The sequence below is a fragment of the Desmodus rotundus genome, chromosome 5, assembly GCF_022682495.2.
Source record: "Desmodus rotundus isolate HL8 chromosome 5, HLdesRot8A.1, whole genome shotgun sequence".
Taxonomy (NCBI): Eukaryota; Metazoa; Chordata; class Mammalia; order Chiroptera; family Phyllostomidae; genus Desmodus; species Desmodus rotundus.
Window position 1 is genome coordinate 162,965,005 of NC_071391.1, and position 25,240 is coordinate 162,990,244.

Here is a 25,240-nt window from a genome sequence, read left to right on the forward strand (position 1 = left end):
GGCGGCAGCATCAGAACTGCACTGCAGTATGTCTGGTTGGGTGGAAACAGTATATGCATAATACTCAATTTTCTTTGTCCATTTAGCGGTTGATGGACATTTGAATTTGTTTCTACTTTAGGGTTATTATAAATAGTAAACATTTGCATACAAGTCTTTTATTTCATTTCTCTAGACAAAGCGTAAAAACTATACCACATGAGGTACACCAAGAAAATAAAAAAGATTGGGGGGAAAAATTCCAAAGAGAACATCAGTTACCTATGGGACAACATCAGGCAGATTACATGTGTAATTCCAGTCTGACAAAGGGGTTGGAGGGTTATGGGACAGGAGCAGAGACAGAAAAAAATAGTTGAAAAACTAAGGGCCACAATTTTCCCGAATTTGATGAAATCTATAAACCCATGAATCTAAGAAGCTCCATCAATATCAAACACTGTGGTACTTGGTGGCAAGAGTAAAAATAAAACAACTAAATGGAATAGAAAACCCCAATATAAACCCATGCATGTATGGACATTTTTGTTGTTTCTTCAATTCTTTGTATGTCATGGAATGTTTGTTTTCCTCAGATGTTGATTTCTTGGTTTTGCTTTCTCTTACTCTTTGGGGAAACCTTTTCTGTTTTTGATTGCTTTTGTCTGGGAGGGGTGGGGCATGTTTGGGGATGAAATATGGATAGCTTTCCTTCTGAATTTGTGATTACTCTGTCTTTCCTGGGGGCAGCCTAGCTTGGGGTCTTACTTCTCTGGTGCCAGTGCTACTATGTTAGTATGGATGCGGGTAACACTGCCATTTGCTGCTATTGTAAGCAAGAAGATGGGGAAGGGGAGAGAGGAGAAGGACCTGTTCCAAATGTGGCTACCGATTGCTCTTCCAGGGGTGTGGTGCTCATCCCCTCTTCTTACAGCCATCGAGTCTGAACAGCTCCTACCACCTCAGCTCTCTTCTCTGTGAGTTATGTGCAGTGTTTTGGGGGTTTTGTTACCAGTTTTTCTGTCTTCTTTCACCTTTTATGTTCTTCATTCTTTTTCTCTTAAAATATTTCTGTGTAAAAAGATTCCTGTATTTTCCAAGAGGGAAAATGATTTATTTATATTTTGTTAGTAAGTATGAAGAAGATACCCATATCAGAATTTTGTCTGGTACCTGATTTCCTTTGAAGGTGTCCAAATCAATCTAAAATCAGAGATTTCATAAAGTTCAACTTAGTTTTGTATATAAAATAATTTGTGGTTTTTTTCAATGACAGTAATAACAGATTTTGGTTTTTGTTCTGTTTATGGTTTAGGTTTTCTTTCTTTCTCTAACAAAATTTTTTTCCCATTTTGTTTTTCAGCTCTTTTGTGCCTTTCAAGATGATAAGTATCTGTACATGGTAATGGAGTACATGCCTGGTGGAGACCTTGTAAACCTTATGAGTAACTATGACGTACCTGAGAAATGGGCCAAATTTTATACTGCAGAAGTGGTTCTTGCTCTGGATGCCATCCATTCCATGGGTTTAATTCACAGAGATGTAAAGCCTGACAACATGCTTTTGGATAAACATGGACATCTAAAATTAGCAGATTTTGGCACATGTATGAAGATGGATGAAGTAAGTTCTAAGCAAGTAAAAAATGCTGAGTTTTTTTGAGAAACAAAAATAAAAGAAACACTTTAAATCTGGACTTTAGTGTTTTAAACAAAGATAAATTTAGTTTTGCTAAGTGTGACTCAAACAAGGCAAGGAAATATCCAAGTCTTTATGCATTTCATAGTGCATTTGCTCCCTGTCCTGCCAAAGCCGTGTCAGCAATGAAGTTCTGTTGGTAGCAGTTTATGTCGCTTACATGTAATAATAAACGAATTAGTTATGTTTACGTGTGATTTTACACACTTCTTCTTTTCTCTCTCTGTACTATTTCCCCAGACAGGCATGGTGCACTGTGACACAGCAGTTGGAACACCTGATTATATATCACCTGAGGTTCTGAAATCCCAAGGGGGTGATGGTTACTATGGGCGAGAATGTGACTGGTGGTCTGTGGGTGTTTTCCTTTTTGAGATGCTAGTGGGTAAGTAAATATTTAACGTTCCTTTTTCACAATCCATCTCATGATACTTTAGCTCTAGTTCAAGAATTTGGGAATGTAAGGAAATTAATTGCATGTGTCCTAGGGAAGAAGTAGAATTTCTGAAAACTTTGAATTAGTAGTGTCTGATGTGACAGGTTGTTAATTGGAGAATTAAAACCAAATCTCATATTGGGAGATTGATTGAGTAGAATATGAAAGGAATTAAAAGTATACTTCTAGGAAATACTCTTCCAGCAGACCTTTTTGTTAAGAAAATACAACAAGAAGCAAGTTTACAGCTACAATGGGCCTCCTTTCTAAGATTTTTTTGGTTAATCATATTTGTTGTAAATATCTTAAATATAAAGCTGTTCATATTTGTTCCAGTAATAATAGAGAACTGAAAATACTTTTTAGTTTGTTTATGTAATTGTTAGTGATTTTTGTTAACTGTATTTCTTGTATTTATTACTTGTTTATATATTTGGCTTGAAATTCCAGTAAAATAAATCATATTGTTACTATTTGACTATCAAGATAAATATATTTTATAATATTTCAGTCTCAGAAAATCAAATTTAATAATTTCTTTTATTTTAACCAAATCAAAATTTAAAAGGCTTAAGTGTTTTAAAACTTTTCTTTACATCATAGATTTCATTCTTAAGATTTCCCACTCCTCAGTACTAGGGACACACAAATACCTCTGGCTAATGGAGCCAGTGACTGAATCATTTGGCTGGGGACGAGGGGAGATGTAGCCAGGTCTGCTTTCTGAGGCATGTGTGATAAGGCTAGTAATACTATATGAAATGACTTTAGAGCTGATAATATATTTTTAGAAAATGAGGAATTATTTTGTAGATGATTACCCTAAAAGAAATTGGTAGTAGAAAATCTATAAAATCTGTACAATAATTGAGTATTGTTATTGCTTTAAAAAATCAGAACATTTTGGTAAATCCCAAATTTAAGTAATAAGTAGGCAGGGAACTTTTTCGTGACACAAATTGCTTTCTCTTGTTGACCATCCTGTGTAGGTAGCATTAATCTTGCTATGCTCGGTATCATGTCACAGCATGACCAGCTTTGTTTTAGACCTCGTCTTTGTAGTGGGCCTGCTGCTTTTCACCTTATGTTTCCAGGTAGCGGTCCTTTCTCCCCACCTCTGGCCCAATCTGATGATGCTTTAGGTGTATCCTGTAGTCTTTTGAAATAGAATATATTCTATTATTTGCCTAGACTCTCCTAAGGATTTAGAAAATAATATACTTTGTAGGAAGTTACATGGCTCATTTGAAGATACCACTTAAATTTCTGCCACTGTTTTCAACTCTGAGAGCTGAATTTAATGATTTTCAATGTTTTCAACTCTGAGAGCTGAATTTAATGATTTTCAATGTCACCGATTTGTAGTATTCTGAGCTGACTCTGCTGCTTGCTCAGGTTGGTTTGCACTGGAGTTTATTTAAAGGCTTCTGTTGCAATTAAAAATGGCACTAGAAGAATCTTCAATTCAAAGCTCCCTCTGCTTCCCTTTGAAAACAAGTTAAAAACTACCTACCTGAATACCCCTTGTGAAATTTTGGATTGGCTGATTTGGGAAAGTCTGTTTTGTACTAAGGTGACTTGTATTTAAGGCATACCAGCAGCCTTTAACCCTGGTGGCTTTAGAGGATACTGACAAAAATGATGCCTTCAACTTTCTCCGTCTTTACGCTAGTCTCAATGCCTCCTTGTCACAGTCATTAGTCCTCACAAACACTGCATTGGGATACCATTTCTGTCATTTTGAACTTTAGATATGTGTCATCTTAGGCAAATCATATGTCATCTATCAGGGCTTGGCTTCCCCATACGTAAAATAATAGGGCTGGTATAACTCTTAGAGCCACACCATCCAGTCGGTCGTGATGAAAATAGTTTATATCTGTGCATTCTCTGTTGTAGCACTGGCCACATTGAACACTTAAAATGTGGCTAGTGGGCTAGGAACTGAATTTTTCATTTTGTTTAACGCTAATTAATTTAACTTTAAATTGCCACATGTGACTGGTGGCTACTGTATTGTATAACAGACCTCTAGAGAGTCTGATCCATGATTCAAATCAAGCTTTAAAGGAGTCTGATCTGACTTCACTTAGTAATCTTTTTCTTTAATTATTCAGTAAATTGTTTCCCATTATTTAAAAAAAAAAAACACAAAATTTTAGAGTTAGCATTGATTTTATTTTGCTCATAAGAGTTGATGATTCATTGGTATGGTTAAAATTTAAACATATCCTTGGTTTATATCTGTTTGTTTTTTAATGAGACTTCTGGCTTATAACCATTTTTCATGCATGTGACAATTTAAACTTAATATACTTAAGTATTAGATGAAAAGTGTTGAATTTACATTTTCTTACCCTGAATATCTTCTTTCTTGGAATTTTAGGGGATACTCCATTTTATGCAGATTCACTTGTAGGAACATATAGCAAAATTATGGATCATAAGAACTCCCTGTGTTTCCCTGAAGATGCAGAAATTTCTAAACATGCGAAGAATCTCATCTGTGCCTTCCTTACAGATAGGTAATATGCATTGACGGTCTTTGTGGAGATGACACCTTTAACTTTCAAACTTGTAGAGATGAAAGCATACCTAACTCTTAGTTAGTACGAAATCAATCTCTCTCTCTTCTTATCTAAATTGCATTTAATTCTGGGTTAGCCTTTTTTTACTGCTAAGCCTGGGGTTGGGTTACCTTGTCATTTTGTGTTTGCAGCTCAATTGTAATTTAACTCTTAACCCTCAGGTCTAAAAAGAAAAATAAGTAGAACTTTGTAAAATAGTACATTTGAGAGAAATGAAACTTTGGTGTATTATTGACATTTTCTCTAAGGTGGCTTAAGCCATGCTATCCTTGTTGCACAATTTTTGAGAGAAGAGCCTTTTGTGCAGATAAATGCTCAACAGATCATAATCTCAAAAACTGTTTGTGTTTAACTTGGGAGTGCCTACTTTCCAACCTGTTTTTATTTGCATTTGAATATGAGCAGGTCTGTCCTGGAAATTCTATATTTCTTAAACAAAGTAGATAAACAACATTGTGAAAACCAGTCTCAAAAAGGGAAGCTAGACAGCTATTCAGAGTTTCCTCCTTGGCTCTCTCTTCAGTTTTTTCTGGTTTCCCGTTTACGTTTGTGACGGGAGTTGTCGCATCCAAGGACCAGCACGCTCTTGCTCTCCCACCCAAACTGTACTGACTAGCTTTATGATTTTAGGGAAATTATTTTACCTTTTTTTGGTAGTAGTTTTATTCTTTCATAAAATGATGGGATCAGGATAGATTAAAAAGTGAGGCCATTTATAACTTTAAAATGCTATGATTCCTTAGCACACCTTATGGTTTGTTAGCTAGTTGCTGTTACAAGAAGTACTGTAGTGACTATCCTTATAGTGATCTTTGTGTTCTTTCTGTAGGAGAAAATCTTACAGGTGGAATTCTGGGAATTGAATGATGTTGCAAAATTGACCTTGAGAAGTCACAGCAGAAAATATTTTTAGTAACAATTGTTTCCCCCCTCATTCTCATCATACTGAATATTATGAATTTTTTCTTTTTCCATCTGAAGCAACAAAAGTTATTTATATTGTTCCTCAGAGAAATTAATCATTTTTGTTTTATCATTTGTAAAATAAAACTTCAATATTTTTTAATTATATGATTAATGTACAACCCATGCTGATAAACTCAGAACAGATCGTGTATATTGTTTTGCTTTGATAGGATGACCATAATTTGTCCCTAAAGATAAAATAGGGCATAGCATATGTCATTGAAAGGAGTACCATTCATGAAAGATTTGCCGTAGCAATTTATTGGGAGGGAGGTTGCAGTTTTAAAAAGAATTTTATGCCATCTGTGTGGCAAGGAGCACTTCCCTCTAAAGTTATAGGTTTTTCTCCTTATGTTAAACATTGCTCCAGGGCACATAAAAAAACAAATGCTTTTTATCCCCATACAGTTTTTTTAAAAGTTTTTCATTCCATTTTAATTGAAGGCTCAAAGGGTCAAAGAATGAAATTATTAACATTTTTCTTGTATTCAAAATAACAATTTTAATATATAGAGATATAATTGATCAGAGTAAATATGGATAGCTTCAAATATAGTATGTGATTTCTTTTTAAGAAGGGGAGAGATTTTTTAAAATAACAATTTTATTAGAGCGGTTTTGATAAGTCTTCTGGGCCAGAAGTTAGATCATTGTTCATTTTATATCCTAAAGTTGGTCATGCAGTTTTGGCATGCACATGTTAATTTTTTTATTTGAAAGTCTCATGTGTACTTTTGTTTGACACAAACTACAGATTGAAATGTTTCACTTTCCATGGCATTTACAGGGTTCGTGAAAAAGTTTGTGTGATGTTTTCTGTAAAATAAAAGACACGTTTTTCATTTTCATCAATAACTTTATTGATTTGGATATTTTAAGTATGTTGACTGTCTCCCATGTGGTAAAACGTTAATTGTTCTCAATTAATGTCTTGATTTGATTGCCACCAATTTCAACTGGTCTGCCTGACCACGGAGCTTTGTCTAGTGAGAAATCTCCAGCATAAAACTTTGCAAACCACTTTTGACACGTTCAGTCAGTCACAGCACCTTTTCCATATACTGCACAAATTTTTTGTGTGTATGTTTCAGTTCCATTTTTGCCTTTCAAAATAATAAAGGATAATATGCCAAAAATTTGCATATTTTCTTCCATCTTCAATACTAAATGGCTACACAAAAATTCCCCAATTTTGATAAGTTTTTTAAATGCATGCTGATAAAACAGCTGTCACAATACAGTCTAACAAAATTGTTTTGAATGAAGTTAAAGACAACTAAGGGCTACTAGAACCAGCTTACGGGAAAAACCAAATGAACTTTTTGGCCAGCCCAATACATACATTACAATCTTTTTAACCTATCTATAGAGATTATATACTATCAACTTGAGATAGCTTTTTTTTTGAGAAATATTTATGCTGAAGCTTTTTTAAAAAGATGTCTCAAACTCATTTGTGATCCTTATGTTGATCCTTGTTGAGATAAGAGTTAATATTTTTGTCTTTTCCTAACCTTACTTTTACATAATCTTTATCTGCATTGCTTAGGGAAGTACGACTTGGGAGAAACGGGGTAGAAGAAATCAAACAACATCCTTTCTTTAAGAATGATCAATGGAATTGGGATAACATAAGAGAGAGTAAGTCAATAAATTTAAATATTTCTATCCCATCACATTTTAAATTGCTTTGTCTTTTAAATTAACAAGCATGTTTCATATGTTTAATGCTAACTAATTTTTAAATTGAGAGGTTTCATTTCAAATTTGTTCAGTGGCAATATTTATAACTAAATTAATATTACCTCAATATTTTAGCAAAGTAAGCATACCATTAATGTGTATTTGACAATATTTCCTAATAGTTAAATTTGATGTGTCTCAATAATTTGCAGAATAGGGAAGTGTAAACTTTTAATTTGAATGTGTTTGAATTAATAAATCAGTAATTAATTACTATATGGAGACCATACTCTGGTAAATACTAGGTTAAACATGGTAATTCACTTTAACTTTATGTATATTTGACAGTAATTTATTCTAAGATTAAGAAATGTTTCTACTTAAAGAATGTAGAAAACCGAAGACCAAAGAATGTATTGCTGCTTGTAATTTTAATACCTAGAATAATATATTACTTTTCTTGTTTAATTGATTTATCCATATTTAAAGCTGATCTAATATAGTAATAAAATACTTATAAAATTTTAATTCTCTGAAAAGTGTTACTAAATGTGGAAAATGTGTTACTAAAGAGTTCTATAGTAAATCATAAAAATATATTGCTATTAATTAGTTACCTATCATTAATGTACAGTGTGTTAATATTAATATAATATATGTTCATAATATAAAACAAAGTAGGGGTGGTTTATTTATTTATTTTTAATTATGAATGAAATAATTCATTTCTTTTAATAGCGGCAGCTCCGGTAGTACCTGAACTCAGCAGTGACATAGACAGCAGCAATTTTGATGACATTGAAGATGATAAAGGAGATGTAGAAACCTTCCCAATTCCTAAAGCCTTTGTGGGAAATCAGCTGCCTTTTATAGGATTTACCTACTACAGAGAAAATTTGTATGTGATAATGTTACATTTTTGTTGTCTTCAGAGTCTAGCTATAAAGAGTTGTCTTACTTTGAGACTGGATTATATAAGAAAAAGTATTAATTTGTTTTAAACTTGGAGCTTTTTTCAAAAGGACTATCAAGAGAGTTAATTTCATTATTTTATTTCTAAAATGCTGTATGCTATTCATTTACAAATGAAAGCAAGGCAATGCTCTGTATTCGTTTGGGCTGTAGATAAGACCAGATACCTGCTTTCGAAGGAATTTGTCAACTAATGAGGGATATGAGAAGATGATATACTCATCATGAAGGGTAGAATGTGGTATTTGCCTTAAGAAAGGTACCCCAAAACTGAGATGGTTTGGAAGAAAAATAAAAGTCATGTCTCTTTGGGTTGAGGGTAGGAAATAGTTAGGCGAGACCTTAGGGAAAAGGTGGCATTTTAGCCAAATGTAAAGATAGGAAAGGGCTTTTTGAGTGGCCGAGATGTGAGTGGTGAGTAGTAGAAGCAAAAGTTTGGAGTGTAAGCAAGCACACATTGAGAGCAGCACAGTGTGCTCCAGTGGGGCCCAAGCATAGGGTAGACATTACTGGACTACGACTGTTTGGAGGGCTTGGTAAGACTCTGGTTTCCTTGCCTGAATCCTTCCATCTGGCACAGAGCCTGGCATAGGTCATTCAATAAATAGTGGTCAACTGAAGTGAGTTTTGGGAGGTAAGGTTAGAAAATAAATTGAAGTTGGAGTTTAGGGGAAGAATTTTGCAACAGGTGATTGTTGTGTGCTGTGCTAAGGAACTTTTGACTTTACAGGTAGTGAGGAGCCACTGAAAACTGTTAAGTAGTCGAGTGAAGCATTAAAGACTTGAAGAAACTTTCTGATACTTCCATGTGTAATGATGGAGCTGACCAGACATGATTTGCCCCAGACTGAGGGGTTTCCTAGGATGTGGTGTAGGACTTTCATACTGAAACTGGGAAAAATCCCAGGCCAACCAGGAAAAATTGTTACCCTGCTACCAATAGTGTTCTAAAGATTACATGCTGATTTTATGAAGGTAGCAGTGCCCTGAGAAACACAAGCATGTTTATTGGCACTGAGAAAGAGGAAGTTAAGAAAGAAGTTGACAGTTAAATAGAAGTGTTCATTTATGTATTAAGACTTGGTGATCAAAAGATGTTATTTTTGAAAAGGAGGAGAGATGTCTCTTCCTAGAAAATGTCTAGAAAAGAAGAATGAAATAGTTACAGGAACTTGAGATGAAGAGGGGAAGGTTAGTGACTCCAGTCTCAACAATGTTAAATAACAGAACATCCAATAAGAGTGAGAAGCAAGAAAAGTTTAGCATTTCATTTTATTGAAAACCGTCTAAATGTCTAGAGGGGAAAATGATGGTTCATTTAAAATAAGTTGAAGTGAAAAAAGGAAATCTTTGTGACTGGAATTTAATTCTGAGAATAAGTTGATTTAGAAAATGGATTAAAATGACCTGCAAATATTTTCCTGCCTTCCCTTGTAGGTTATTAAGTGACTCTCCATCTTGTAGAGAAACTGATTCAGTACAATCAAGGAAAAATGAAGTATGTATAAACTTTTACTCTTCTGTTTAAGTCACATGTTCAAATATTTTTAGTAGTGCCCATACATTTTAAAAAGTTTATTTGATGCTACTTTTTGAATCATGAGATGGCATTCCTTGTTGCAATACAATTCAGCATAACATTGAAATAATTCATTTCTTTGGTTGGTATAATCGTGTAAGATACAGTGGCTAGTAAAATGATGAAGTATACATGGCTTTAGGCCATGTATACTTAGTATCCAAAGTGATAGAGTAGGTTTATGAACAGTTATAATTCCAATTAGAAAATTTTATAGTCTTAGTTCTATAAAAGTACAGATAATAAGTTATAAGAGTACAGAAGTAGTGGAGAGATTCAAATTTTGAGTATTTAGCAATGAATTCATATAAAGGATAATTTTATCAAACTGTTACAGTATTTTTTTTGATGCTAACCGTTTTTCTCTACAAAAACTTATAAAACTAAAAAATTTGGTTGGATAATTTTGGGATGATTTGTGTTTTAGGACTTTTACAAAGAAAAATAAGCATTTTAATGTTTTCTGTGTTTTTTGTTTGTTTCTTTGTTTTAAATAGGAAAGTCAAGAGGTATGTCGATGTGATATATCTTGAAAAACAGAAACACTCATCACTCTGGCAGGGTGTTGATACAGCCTTATTTCACTTAGCATTTGGAATGCTACATCTCTCAAGAGAGAAGTTCCCAACCTTTTTTCTTCTAAGTATCCCTTTCATTATTGCTCCTATAGATCTGTTATTTAAAATATATATTATGTAGTTTTTGTTTTTATTTATCAAAGACTTATAATTGGCAGCAGGAACTTCTGATTAGCATGTGATAACAGGTGTGATGAAGTTATATTAATGCAATAGCCGTTAAATTTGACTATAGTTCATTGGCCTGTATATTCTTATTAGGGAAAAATACAGTTTTGTTTAAGGTATATGAAATATTTAAGAAACTAGAAATCTAATCACTACAAAGAATATTGGCTTTGGAAACTAAAAGACTTGGGTTGTATTTTTGTACTGTCATTTATCTTGGCCCAGTTTTTGACCTTTTTTGGATTTTAGTTTCTTTATTGAGTAGATATAACACTACCATCCTCTTAGGATTTTTGTTAGGATTAATGAGACCACATTTGTTAAAGTGCTTGCTCCTGTACCTAAGGCACAAGAGGAACTCAGAAAGTTAAATCCTTTATAAAGCTAATAATGCTCCAAAATGGATTATCTAATACTTTCTGTAATTTTAGTTTGTTTAAAAATTGATAGATCTGACCTTGAAAGATTTAAAGAATAATAAGGAGATGACTTGTAATTCATTAGCTATCATTTATTCAAAAGAGTTATTGATTACAACTCTTTATAGTACTGTGCCCGGCACTGTGTAGAAAGATATAAAGAAGAACTTATAGTCTTACTTTTTAGCAACACTAATATGTATTTGAGCATGTTCAGTAAAATATTCTGAATATTTATTTTGGATATAGACCTTTTATCTAATAAGCACAAATGCTAACAATATTTTAAAATAAATTCTCTGCAGAAGAACACTAAAGGAAATCCTTTATTCATAATGAATGAGAAATTTGGTGTCATGAAAGAATTTTGCCAAGATTAGAGCTTCATTTGTATGTTTACTTAGTGTGTTCACACATGCATGTGAACTGTCATAGACAGAAAGCAAGAGATGGAAGAGTTTTTCCTCTCTCAATAAACATACACTAGAAGGTACAAATACTGTACAATAGAGGAGATTGTATTAATTTGAAAGAAAAGAGAAGCTTATCATTGTTTTCTTTAAACCTCCCACTTAAAAGTGTGACCAAACTTTATTGTTTCTTGTTTTTCTAACAGATTCAGAAAAAACTATACACATTAGAAGAACACCTTAGCACTGAGATACAAGCCAAAGAGGAGCTAGAGCAGAAGTGCAAGTATGTTTGGGAGATAATTAAATAGTATATTATAAAATTTAAGTTTAAACATATTACCAAAAAGTGTAATATGATTATTTTCAAATTTATAATAAGTGCTTTTTTTTGTCACTTAGGAGTTATTTTGTTTACTGTTTCTTTTGAAATTCTTTAGATCTGTTAATACTCGCCTAGAGAAAGTAGTAAAGGAGCTAGAAGAAGAGGTAAAGTTGCTCTACCCTTTAATTAACGTTTTTGTTCATAAAAAGTTTTAATGCCTGACTTATCTACAGAGTTCTCTTAGTACCGTGTTAATACATATCTTGATCTATAATAAACCCTATGTTGTAGGGTGGGTGGACAGGACTAAAATTATAGAATAATCATGATAGTAGGCTTCATTTTTGTTACATATTTGTAAAACTTGAGTTAATTTAGAATGTATAGATATTTCAAGTAAAAAAGCTGTATTTGTATTACTGACATGGATTAAAGACAGAAAGTGACCATTGCTTCTTTTTTTAAATTTTTATTCATAACATTTTAGATTCATTTTTTTATTATTTAAAGATGGTGATGGAATAGAAAGTTTGCTTTCTGATAGTAAACAAAACACAGTATTGAGTATTCAAGAGTAGTATGCTGTTTGAAAAATATGGAAAACATAGGTTTAATAATACAGTAATTACAACTTTTATTTAGGTTTTTTTATCTGTTTGAAATAAATGAAATAGTTTTTGTTTTTACTTGATTTTTGTACGTGCTCTTTTCCGATAATAACTTTAAGTACTCTTTCAGATTACCTTAAGGAAAAATGTGGAATCGGCATTAAGACAATTAGAAAGAGAAAAGGCTCTTCTTCAGCACAAAAATGCAGAACATCAGCGGAAAGCTGATCATGAAGCAGACAAGAAACGAAATTTGGAAAATGATGGTTTGTGGTGTAGAATATTAAATACTTACAATGAAAAATTGTGTGTGTGTATGTGTGTATTGTGTTGAAGCTTGCCACTGAAATGCTTTTCATCATAGTTAACAGTTTAAAAGATCAACTTGAAGATTTGAAAAAAAGAAATCAGAACTCTCAAATATCCACTGAGAAAGTGAATCAACTCCAGAGACAAGTAAGTTGATCCTAATTTGTAATAAGTATATTGAAGTTTACTTATGACTGCCTATTAATAGTTTTAATTGGCAGTGTACAAAAGGATTTTACCTCTAATTTTAAAAGGAAATCATTAGGAAGTATTTTTAGGTTTTTGTTTATTTTAAATACTTTGTTGTGGGGTAAGAAACTGGAGCATTTTCATTATATACACCTGTATGTGTTTGTTTGTTGTTGTTTAACTTTGAATGGAATAACAGCTGGATGAAACCAATGCTTTGCTGCGAACAGAATCTGATACTGCAGCCCGGTTAAGAAAAAGCCAGGCAGAAAGTTCAAAACAGATTCAACAGCTGGAATCTAACAATAGAGATCTACAGGATAAAAATTGCCTTTTGGAGACCGCCAAGTTAAAACTTGAAAAGGAATTTATCAATCTTCAGTCGGTTCTAGAATCTGAAAGGAGGGACCGAACCCATGGATCAGAGATCATTAATGATTTACAAGGTACTCACATAGAAATTGCACTTGAATTCATCTTAATGATTCATATTTCAGAAATAAATTTAGATGCCAGATAATGTGCTGGCGTAGCATCTCTGAATATACTACTATTCTGTTATGTAAAGTTAGGGAATAGAAATACAGTTAGAAATAGAATAAGTTAGAAATACATTAATATAAAATTTTGTGAGCAAAAGATTTCTTTCAAATAGTTTGAAGTACTTTAAGTATTAAACTGCCTCCCAAGATGGTAGATTGGGTTCCAGTTGAGTTAACTGTAAAGTAGTCTCTCAGCTATATCAACTATACTAATACCCACAATATCAACAGTTATAAAACTTTTCATAAATAACAGCTTCAAAGTATGAGGTGATGTCCAGATTTCTTACTCTTAATATATATATTTTATGTGATATATTAATTATACAAATATAATTACATTGTTATATATAATATATAAATATACACACATACTTTATGTAGTATACATACACATACACCTTGTGGGTTTATTGTTTTTTAAAATGTTGTAATTTTAGGTAGAATATCTGGCCTAGAAGAAGATTTGAAGAGTGGCAAAATCTTATTTGCAAAAGTAGAGATGGAGAAGAGACAACTACAGGAGAGATTCACTGATTTGGAAAAGGTAAAACATGTTAAGCTTTATTTTTGTGTAAGAAAATAACTGGAGAGTAAGGCTTGCCATAGCACTATATAAGCAGCCCTAGTATGTTAGATGCTTATGGAGGGAGGGTCTCTCCTGGAATGTGTATAATGAGGATGCTTCTCTCTAGGGGTCCAGCAAAAGCTCATATTTTCACTAATTACATGTCTTAAAAGTTACATAAAGTTATCATGACTTTTGGCATGTAGAAGTTTTTCTTTCAAAATACTGTAAGCTAGGGATAATTTCTAGGCTCTGTGCAGTTAATATTTTTTTTCATTTACTTGTTCATTTAAATATTTATTGTGTCACCTGTGGTAGAAATGTCAGGATGCATGCAGTCCAGTGTAATGGGTAATTTCTAAAGTAGTAGTAAATCACAGAGATAATTATAATGCAGGCACAGAGGATGGAAAGTTTAAAGAGTCCAGTCTGTTTACTTAATTACAAACTGTTCAATATTTCTGGAATATAGAACAGGGACAACAAAATTTAACCTTTTAAGAGAAAGCTAGTAAATATTTTAGGCTTTGCCAGCCTTAGAGTCTCCATTGCAAGTACCCAGTTATGCTGCAATACCTAAAGGAATGGGTGTGGCTATGTTCCAATGAGGTTTTACAAAAATAGCAGGCCAACCTAGTCCTCCCCTCTAAGAGTGGGAATTCAGTGGCCAGAGTGAGGCTACAGTGCTAGGCATGAGCTGGATCATGCAAGATTTTGAATACTCTGTTAATAGTTTCTTTAAGTAATGGACTAGCCACTGAAGATTTTTAAATTGGTCAATCACTGTGTACCAAGTGGAGAATAGATTTGAGGACGATAAGATAAGTGGTAGAGACTAGTCAGGCCTTTTCAGCACTCAGATAATGGAGACTTAACCAGTGCAGTGGTTAAGAAGATGGAAAATGAGGATGAATCCGAGGAATATTTAGAGGAGGGATGTTTGGCAGCAATTAGTAATTGGTTAGATGTGGCATGTGAGTGGTAAGGATGAACTCAAGGATGAATTCAGGTTCCTAGTTTGTGACAAGATACATACTAGTGCCACTAACTAATAAAGAATAAGAGAAAAATAGCACTTGCAGAGGAAATAATGATAGATCCATTTTAGTTATAAGTTTGGGGAGCCTGTGAGACAGCCACATTAGGATATCTACAAAGCAGATGAGTTATGGTAATAGAAGCTATAGAAATATTTGTGATTCATCAGTATAGAAGTAGCTGGAATCATGTGAATGGAAGAGCCCATCTGGGAAGAATTTGTTTAGAGCAGTGGTTTTTTTCAGGGTAGATATTGGTGAATTATTAGTGTGAAAAGTCATTTTCAGTATTAAGGATTTTATTTAAAACACAAAAGAAATACCTACATTTATGATACAAACTATAGAAAACAAAGAATTAGAAAATCTTCTGAGGATATATAGAAAATAAACTGACTTCTATTATTAAAGATTCTCAACCTAAAATACATCTCCTGAGATTGATATACCAAAAGGAAATATTTGGTATGTTTTAAAAGTTTGAGAATAATATAGGAAAAGGATAAGCATTGTGGCTAAAGATACTACCTCCAGAGAACACCAACATTTAAGTGGTATTTGGGGGAAAACTTCACAAGTGCCAGATGAGATAAGAACAGGATGGGGAGAACCAAGTGAGCTCAGTGTCACATAGTTTCAAGGGCAACAGTGAGTTCTGATGAGGTAAGACTAAGAAGTGTCTATTGAATTTGATATTGAGAATATCATGGGTCAAATGATCTCATATGACCTCAGAATAGGAGAATGGAGGTGTGGGCATTGGGTTTAGTGGGAAGGGAACTGGTACAGTATATAGATTACTTGTACAGGAATCAGAATGAATAGAGGAGGGGAAGTATTGGACATTCTTAATAAATCTATAAAAAAACCTTTATAAGCTTTTGAAATTGTCAGCCGGTCTTTTTTGTTATAGCTGTCGTTTTAATCTTTAATAGGAAAAGAACAACATGGAGATAGACATGACATACCAACTAAAAGTTATACAGCAGAGCTTGGAACAAGAAGAAGCTGAACATAAAGCTACAAAAGCACGGCTGGCAGATAAAAATAAGATTTATGAATCCATTGAAGAAGCTAAATCAGAAGCCATGAAAGGTACACATTTTTATGAGGGTTTTCCAGCAGCATTTTACTAAGACTTGACTCTGTGTTCAGTTCTTTGATTTTGAAAATATTTGTTTATATTTTATTATCAAATGGTGGAGGGGAAACACTATTATGCAAGCTTTACATGTACATATATTTCCCCCTCCCCATAGCAACAGTCAGATAAGCAACAGTGTTATCTTCTTTCTAAGATAAGAAGGCCCAAACAAAATAATTCAACAAAACTTTTAGATCAGAGAGAAATTAATATTTTGGTGCTATTGATAGTGACAGGCATACAGAATGTGAAGTTCTAATACACTACTCAGATTTGGGGGGTGTGCTTTTTTTAAAATATTTAATTTGACATTTCATCAGCTTGTGGTTCCTGCCACTTTCTTCAAGATAAATATTTCAAAATAATAGCTGACTTAACTAAAATAGAAGCTCATTGAGTATTTGGAGCTCTGGCATGATAGCTAGATTTGATCAAAACCGTGCAATACTAATACATGTAGGGTAAGGTAACTGAGTTAGCTTTTCCACAAGCCAGCCTGTATCTTGGAATTGTTTAGGCTAATTACTTGTTTGCCAAACTGACTGTTTATAATTATGACGGGTTTGAAATTCCAAAGTAAATCGATATTCTTGTGAAAGATTCATAAAACTCTTAACAGAAACTTTATTTCATGTTAAAATATAACATTTATGAATAACTAAGCAAAAAATAGGCTTTTAATTAGTGAATGTAATTGGAATTGGAGGTTTTTTTGTTAATATTAGTTTAAGGCACTGATTCAGGTTGATAAAAGATGAAACAGGTGCTTTATTTGGAAAAATTGGATTAGAAGAGATGAGGTTAGCGGGCCGTATTTCCCTATCTGTGGCCTAGAAAACAGTGGAATTTCTTTTGAGGTATAATTTGGTGCAATAAAATGCAAACATTTTTCATATTTGTAGTGTACATGTGTAACCATCACCCAAAACAAGGTATAGAATCTATTTTTTCATCACCTTGGTACATTCACTTATGCCTCTTTCTATTTTCTGTGCCCACATTAGGGTGATTATTTTTTTTTAAATGAATATATTTGTTCATAGATTATTCTCTGAACTAATGAAAATAAATTCTGTATAATAATAACTACCATTTTTTTAAACTCATTTTTACAGCACTAACTTAAGATGTATGACTGGTATTTTACATAAGTACATAAAACTTTAATATTGTAGATAGTACTCAAATCTGAATCTAAATCCTTTGATCTTTCCACTGCATATTATTGCCTCCTTTGACTAAGAATATAACTTCACCATCAATGAATTACTACTTATGTGACCTTGCCTAGTTATTTAACCTTTTTGTGCCTTGTTTTCTATAAAGGGACAATTAAAGTATTAGATTATTGTGAAAACCAAGTGCAGTGATACATGAAAAATGCTTAGAAATGCTAGCTGGTATTAATGGTATGTGAAAAAGTTTCATTTTTCTATACTTTTGAAGACAATTCATTAAAAACTGAAAGTCATAGGTTTAATTTTTAGTTAGTATAACTTTGTAGTAAATGATAATTAGACATTGAGCTTTAGGTCTGAAGGAGCAGAGGAACCTAGTTGGATTGGAATAGACTTTCTAATCGGGATATCAAAAGGTAAGTTTAACTGTAATAGCTTACATTTAATAGGGAATCACTTGATTAGACATAAACTTTGCCTGCTGTACACTTTGAGATTGAAAAAGGCTTGTAAAAGCCTTTTGTGATTAATAAAACTAAAGCTGTTGGAATTATTTTAAAAATATAAGAAAGTATAAACTAAGTAAAGATTAACCATAATCCTTAGTGATCCATAAAGTATCATCCTGGTTAATCCATAGTAACCAGGGTGATACTGTATATTTTCGCAGTTTTTTCATAGTTTTGCTTTTTTTCTTTTAAAAATACTGTGAACATTTTCTTGGGTCATTGAAAATTCTTTTTTAATAGTGAGCACCTACTGTTTGCCATGCATCAGGCATCATTTAAGTGCTACACGTATATTAACTCAGAATCTGTGTAACTTCCCTATGAGGGTAGATATTGTTACCACCATTCTAGAGATAAGGTAACTGAGCCTCAGGAAGGTTAATTTACTTGACCAGTCAAATAATTAGGAAGTGATAGAGCCAGGGTTTAAACTCCACAAGTTTGGCTCCAGAGCCCTGTCCTCTACCACCTCCCTAAAACATAGCTTTCATCCTTGTCTAGTAATACGCTAAGATGGAAAGAGCCATGGATAGGGGTCAGAGAATCTACCTGAACGTAAGGTAAGGCAGGTAACACTGAGAGGCACAGAATATCAGGAAAATAAAAGAAATCTGTATTTAAAAGATACTCATATCTTTTAGAGGCATAAGTAAAGGTAGGATTATTTTACTTCCATTAGAATGGACGTAATATTGCAGAGGCATACCCTGCAAATGAAACACCTAACTTTCAAAAATGAAATTGTTGACATTTCAAATACAGTAACAGGAGTGATGAAAATATTAAACTGGAGATTAAAAAATATTTTTAAGGAGCATAATTTACTATAATTTTTATTGACACTGCATCATGTATTTGATATGCTTCTTTTGTTTGTAAATTCATGATTATGTTCATTTTTATGGCAATAGAAATGGAAAAAAAGCTCTTGGAGGAAAGGATTTTAAAACAGAAGGTGGAGAACTTGCTGCTGGAAGCTGAGAAAAGATGCTCTATATTAGACTGTGACTTTAAACAGTCACAGCAGAAAATAAATGAACTCCTTAAACAGAAAGATGTGCTAAACGAAGATGTAAGTATGTTTACTAACAAATAATAAACTATTTAATAAATTAATAGTAAACTAGGTTTATTTGTAAAGGTACAATGATGGTTTCATAATCAAAATTTTGTTTCTTATTCTACGACCTTTTAATTTTACTGAATTTGGATAATATATTAAATGAACCATAATTTTAAGAACTTTAGTTATTTTTACCCTAAAGACCATACTTTATTTTTAAAATATAACATTATCAAAAATACAAAAAATATATTTTACTGTGAAGTGAATTTATTACTTAAGGACAAAAGTCTGTTTTGAGTCGTCATATAGACTGCCAGCTTCATTGATTAAAAAAAATCGGAATTGTTTACTTACATATCAAGTACACAATTTATTTTTTAGGTTAGAAACTTGACATTAAAAATAGAGCAGGAAACTCAGAAGCGCTGCCTCACACAAAATGACTTGAAGATGCAAACACAGCAAGTCAACACACTAAAAATGTCAGAAAAGCAGTTAAAACAAGAGAATAATCATCTCATGGAAATGAAAATAAACTTGGAAAAACAGAATGCTGAACTTCGAAAGTAAGTTAATTGTTTGAAACAAAGTTTTACTAATATGTGCAACTATCCACATATAAATTCTCTTAACTTTGGTTTATCTGGGAATTTTTTTTACCATTTTATTTTCTTGACCATCTGTCTTTTTTTTCCTGTACAAGTAACGCGTTGTGCCACTGTTGTTCTTTAAGATCATACTTGCCTCCCCAGTGCTTTCGACTGCTGCCGCCGTATTGTGAGAGAGCAATGGGAAGAGTGCTGGTGCCCAGGGCAGAAGAAAACGTCTGGTTTCTCACCCCGTGCTCTTCACATTCCTCCTTGCGACTGTCTCTCACGCTTGTTGTCCATGTGTTTTTGTTTGTTCCTTTAGTGTCTGGAACTCAGAAATGTTTCAGTGTTAAGCAAATATCATATAAAATTTTAACACATTGTTCAGGATATACTCTAGTGTTCTCTTCACTTAGAAAATAGAAAGTATATTAAAATAACATTTTTGAAAAACTATAATTTTGCTTTTTTAAAAAAGATTTTATTTATTTATTTTAGAGGGGGAAGGGAGGGAGAAAGAGAGGGAGAGAAACATCAGTGTTTGGTTGCCTCTCACGTGCCCCTCTACCAGGAACCTGGCCTGGCCCACAACCCAGGCATGTGCCCTGACTGGGAATCCAACCATTGACCTTTTAGTTCACAGGCTGGCACTCAGTCCACTGAGCCACACCAGCCAGGGCTCATTTTTGCTTTTTTTAACAAACCTAAAATTAACTTACTTCAACCTAACCTCTTAAATGGGGTGTTAGGCTCACTTTTAATTTTATTTGTAATTTAATTTTCTTTCTTTATTGAAGATTAACATACATACAGAAAAAGTACACAGATGGTAAGTGTAGAGCTCACTGAGTTTTTACAAAGTGTAAAATCTGTGCAGTTACCATCTATATTTAGATATAAAATCCTGTACTCGTTACTTCCCCTCAGGCCTTCTCTCATTCACTCATATGAGATAACCAATTTTGGGTTGCTCTTTTAATTCTATATTTGGTTGGCATAAATAGCTGATTATAGTGCGTGTATGAGAATATGTAATTTAGACTCTTAAAAATTATTGAGGTTGCCCTGGCTGGTGTGGCTCAGTTGGATGGAGTGTTGTCCTGTGGACCAGTAAGTTGCAGGTTCAGTTCCTGGTCAGGGCACATACCCAGGTTTTGGGTTCGATCCCCAGTCGAGGTGTGTACAAGAAGACAGCCGATCGATGTTTCTCTCTCACATATCTCTCCCACCCCTTTCTTCTCTCTAAAAGCAATGAAAAAATGTCCTCGAGTGAGGATAAAAGAAAATTTTTTTTAATTATTGAAGGCCAAAGAATTTTTTTTATCTGAGATATCTAATGGTATTTTTTGTCTCAGAAATTAAAACTGAGAGAATTTTAAAACGTAAAAGACATTTCATTAGCTGCTGGAGTGATGACATCATGGTATGTCATACAGCTCCAACAGAAGTCCATGTACACGAGTGAGAGGATGAGAGTTACAGTGATGCTCATGTAGTATTATGAAAATGATTTGGCCTCATGGATTGTCTGACAGGGTCTGAGGGACTCCCAGGGGATTCTCACACTACATTTTAAGAGTCTCTGGTTTTAATACATGTGTAATTCATTTAACATTTGACTCAATACTACCACAGAGAACGTCAAGATGCAGATGGGCAAATGAAAGAGCTCCAAGATCAGCTTGAAGCAGAACAGTATTTCTCAGTAAGTTCCCAACACATGAATTTGAAAATTGTTATATTTGTAGAATTAAAAAAAAATTGCTGCAGAGCCTGGAGAATGATTCTTGTCTTTAGAATAGATTGTTATCATTGTTAGAAAAATAGTTCTCAGCACATGCCCATCCCTTAGGAAGGTGATTAAAAGCATTGCTTTTAGAGGAGGGCTATGTTTTCATAATGAAACAAAATTGTTATTTTAACATTTGTACTTTTTTGAGCTCAGTTTTAAAATATGAAATAGTAGCTGTCATCTCTGTCTCATCAATTTAAGCCAACAAAATTATCTGGTCTAAGTTAGTCATATTTTTTTGGCCTCTTCATCCCTACCAATCTGTGTCATTTAGTGAGAAATCTTAGTATTATATCCAGTTGAAAATCATGCTTCTAAATTATTAGCTGAACTTTATTAGTTAATTGGTTGATTATAAGAAAATAAAAAAGCTCATTAAACTATTAATTTGCTCAGTGGCTCAGCATTACTCAGTGTTATGTATATATTTTTATGTATTCAACTTTTTGTCTAGATAGATTTTAAATGTAAAAATAATATTCTTGATGGTGATGGTGGTTTATATTTCTGTTATATTTTTCTGTGTAGACCCTCTATAAAACACAGGTTAGGGAACTTAAAGAAGAATGTGAAGAAAAGACCAAACTTTGTAAAGAATTACAGCAGAAGAAACAGGAATTACAGGATGAAAGGTAAGGACAGGAGCCTGTCTCTTGTTCGTAGGTACATACCCTTCTCCTAGAAGAGTGCCTGCTATACCCAAATAAAAATTGGTTGATGAAGTGAATTAGATACAAACTTTGACTCCATAGTGAAAAATTGAACATTAAGATGATATATCTCTAAAATGTAGGGACTCTTTGGCTGCTCAGCTGGAGATCACCTTGACCAAAGCAGACTCTGAGCAGCTGGCACGTTCAATTGCTGAAGAACAATATTCTGATTTGGAAAAAGAGAAAATCATGAAAGAGCTGGAGATCAAAGAGATGATGGCTAGGCACAAACAGGAGCTCAGTGAAAAAGATGCTACAATTGCGTCTGTAAGTAAATTCTTGGTTCTTTTTTGATTATAATTCAATTACTATATCATAAATCATCTTTAGAAGCACTAGGAAAATATTGTAACATAGATCTAAATGAAGAATTATACATGCTGTGGATGGAACTGGAGAGCATTATGCTAAGTGAAATAAGCCAGGTGATGAAGGACAAATACCATATGATCTCACCTTTAACTGGAACCTAAACAACAAAAAAAAGCAAACAAAATATAGCCAGAGGCATTGAAGTTAAGAACAATCTAACAATAACCAGAGGGGAGTGGGGAGGTGACAGTGGGGAGAGGGGTTTACAGGAACTACTATAAAAGGACACATGGACAAAATCAAGGGGGAGGGTGAAGGTGGGGGAGGGAGGTGGGTTCAGATGGGGTGGGGTGGAGGGATGGGGAGAAAATGCTGACAACTGTAATTGAATAACAATAAAAATTTTAAAAATATATATAAAAAGAAGAAAACTGAAAAAAAAATTATACATGCTGGCTACAAGATTTTCAACCACTCATCCATCAGCTTCTCAGTGTTGTTTATACTCTTCACATTGGCAGGAATTCAGTAACTTGACTAATTTTAAATGTTTGAAGGATGTCTGGAAAATGGCCTTCATATTTATTACTGTGAAGCATGTAGATTTAGTATTGTGTAGAATAGTATGGTAATTTCCAGTAAATCTTAAACATTCATATTATCCAAAGTCCACACACATTAAGATAAATATGCTAGAGGAATTCGGGCACAATACTCACAGCAGCATAAATGTTTGTAATAGCAAAAATTCAGATATTTTATCAATAGATGAATGAGTGGATGGATGAAATGTGGTAGAATATGAAACTCCTGTATCAGTTAAAATGAATTAATTAGGTCTTTATAGCAACAACCTGATATAATATTGAGTGAAAGCAGTTACAGAAAGATAAATACAGCATGGTGCTCTTTATGGATAATTTAAAATCACATAAAACTCCACTATATATTGTTTCATGTTTATGTAATAAAAATATACAATCGTGAATGAAAAGGATGAAACACAGAGTTCACAGTAAAAATTCCTTCAGGAAGGAAGAGTAGGAATAGGATTTGGAGAGAATACAAAAGGACATCAACTTTCTTTAGTAAAATTTTATTTTCTGTTTTAAAATAATGTTCTGAAAGAAATACTGCAGTTTTAAATTTTGTTTATTCTACATGATGGAATGCAGAGCTTTGTTATAGTTATTTGCTTTTTTTAGTTTATTTAAATGTTTTTCTCATTAAAAATACTGCTAAGGATATTAGAGAGAAGGACAGTTTTTTTGGCTTCCTGGGGTGCATATGGAGTCTATTGTGGTTAGCTAAATTTTCTTCAAGAGTGAAGTTTGGGGGAGCGGGAGAAAAAAACAAACAAACAAAAAAAGAGTGAAGTTTGGTAAGGTAACATAAAGACAGGACATCTAGAGATAGATGTACTTAGAAAAACAAGAGTTTTAGCAACATTCTAGGATATTTTCATTTTGAATTATTGCTTTATAACAAATTTGTAAATTGGGATGTGATATTTATTCTACTTTAATTTCTTAGCTTGAAGAAACTAATAGGACACTAACTAGTGATGTTGCCAATCTTGCAAATGAGAAAGAAGAATTAAATAACAAATTGAAAGATGCCCAAGAACGTATGTATTAACAAAGAATGTTTACTTTAAATACACTTAATAGTTGTAAGTGGCTTAGTTATGGATATAATGTTTACATTTTTCCATCTTTCAGAACTGTCAAGGTTGAAAGATGAAGAGATAAGTGCAGCAGCTATTAAAGCACAATTTGAGAAGCAGCTGTTAACAGAGAGAACACTCAAAACTCAAGTATGTATAATAAACTAAGTAGGATTTTGAATTTTTTTAGCTTATGTCTTTTACAGTTTACTTCTGGGCTTACAGATTGGTCATAGCAGTCATTGACTGTATCAGTATTTATTAACAGTCACAATTATCTGATTTTTGACAGGTTAGTAGAAGCTAGATTTGATTAACATTGTCCAGTTCAACATTTATTTAAGTTTTTTGTTAGTTTTTTCATATCGAGTCACATTCCCTCCTAATTTTTTATCATCTGATAAGTTTTTTTTCTTTTTAATAAACTATGACCATTTGCTGACAGCCTGTATAAGGGTCAGCCTGAAAAAGGGCCATAACACTTGTGGTTATTGACCACCTCTTGCGAGCTCTCACACTGTACGTACACCACCACCGATACTTGTGGGTCCCAGAGGCTCTGCTGTGGTTGGACAGGCATTTTATTAATGTGGTGCCACTGCAAGTAAAACACTCTTGAAACTAAAAACTCTAAGTGATAGAAAGTGACATGAGGTCGAACCCATAAACATTTTAAGTCACAGTTCTCAGAAAACATGAGTGAAAAACTAATAGAGAGTACAGACTGGGGAAGGATAATGAGTAATGAAAGGAGGCGTGTTACTATAAGGTGTTTCTTCGTGGCCCTGTGTAAAGCGAAGATTATCATTGGTTGTATAACTTGCTATTGGTGAGTTACCAAGAAACCATCAACATAACGTATTTTATTTATTTATATTCTTATTCTTATGTTTTTAAGGCTGTGAATAAGTTGGCTGAGATCATGAATCGAAAAGAACCTATCAAGCGTGGTAGTGACACAGATGTACGGAGAAAAGAGAAGGAGAATAGAAAACTACATATGGAGCTTAAATCTGAACGTGAAAAGTTGACGCAGCAGATGATCAAGTATCAGAAAGAACTGAATGAAATGCAGGCTGTAAGGATACTTTTTGAACTCTACATTGAAGACTTCTTTTTTAAGAAATAGATTTTAATATCTATATATTTTATTGGTTGTAGAACATTTCTGTTAATAATTATTGAACTAAGAATAAGCAAAATTACGAGATATAT

General features: G+C 33.2%; 1 protein-coding gene across 1 annotated transcript in view; it reads left to right on the forward strand.

Moving 5' to 3' along the window:
- The window catches only part of ROCK2 (Rho associated coiled-coil containing protein kinase 2), a 99,539-nt gene that overhangs the window by 58,030 nt on the left and 16,269 nt on the right, over positions 1-25,240 (forward strand). Inside the window, exons 5-26 of the mRNA XM_053924026.2 lie at positions 1,343-1,603; positions 1,919-2,063; positions 4,501-4,639; positions 7,218-7,309; positions 8,090-8,249; positions 9,761-9,821; positions 10,400-10,411; positions 11,684-11,763; positions 11,918-11,966; positions 12,541-12,676; positions 12,775-12,866; positions 13,108-13,354; positions 13,891-13,997; positions 15,991-16,150; positions 18,798-18,958; positions 19,334-19,518; positions 21,178-21,247; positions 21,863-21,966; positions 22,128-22,314; positions 23,893-23,986; positions 24,081-24,175; positions 24,924-25,103. Coding sequence (XP_053780001.1) covers positions 1,343-1,603; positions 1,919-2,063; positions 4,501-4,639; positions 7,218-7,309; positions 8,090-8,249; positions 9,761-9,821; positions 10,400-10,411; positions 11,684-11,763; positions 11,918-11,966; positions 12,541-12,676; positions 12,775-12,866; positions 13,108-13,354; positions 13,891-13,997; positions 15,991-16,150; positions 18,798-18,958; positions 19,334-19,518; positions 21,178-21,247; positions 21,863-21,966; positions 22,128-22,314; positions 23,893-23,986; positions 24,081-24,175; positions 24,924-25,103 — 2,817 coding nt within the window. The remainder of the gene's footprint in view (positions 1-1,342; positions 1,604-1,918; positions 2,064-4,500; positions 4,640-7,217; positions 7,310-8,089; positions 8,250-9,760; positions 9,822-10,399; positions 10,412-11,683; positions 11,764-11,917; positions 11,967-12,540; positions 12,677-12,774; positions 12,867-13,107; positions 13,355-13,890; positions 13,998-15,990; positions 16,151-18,797; positions 18,959-19,333; positions 19,519-21,177; positions 21,248-21,862; positions 21,967-22,127; positions 22,315-23,892; positions 23,987-24,080; positions 24,176-24,923; positions 25,104-25,240) is intronic.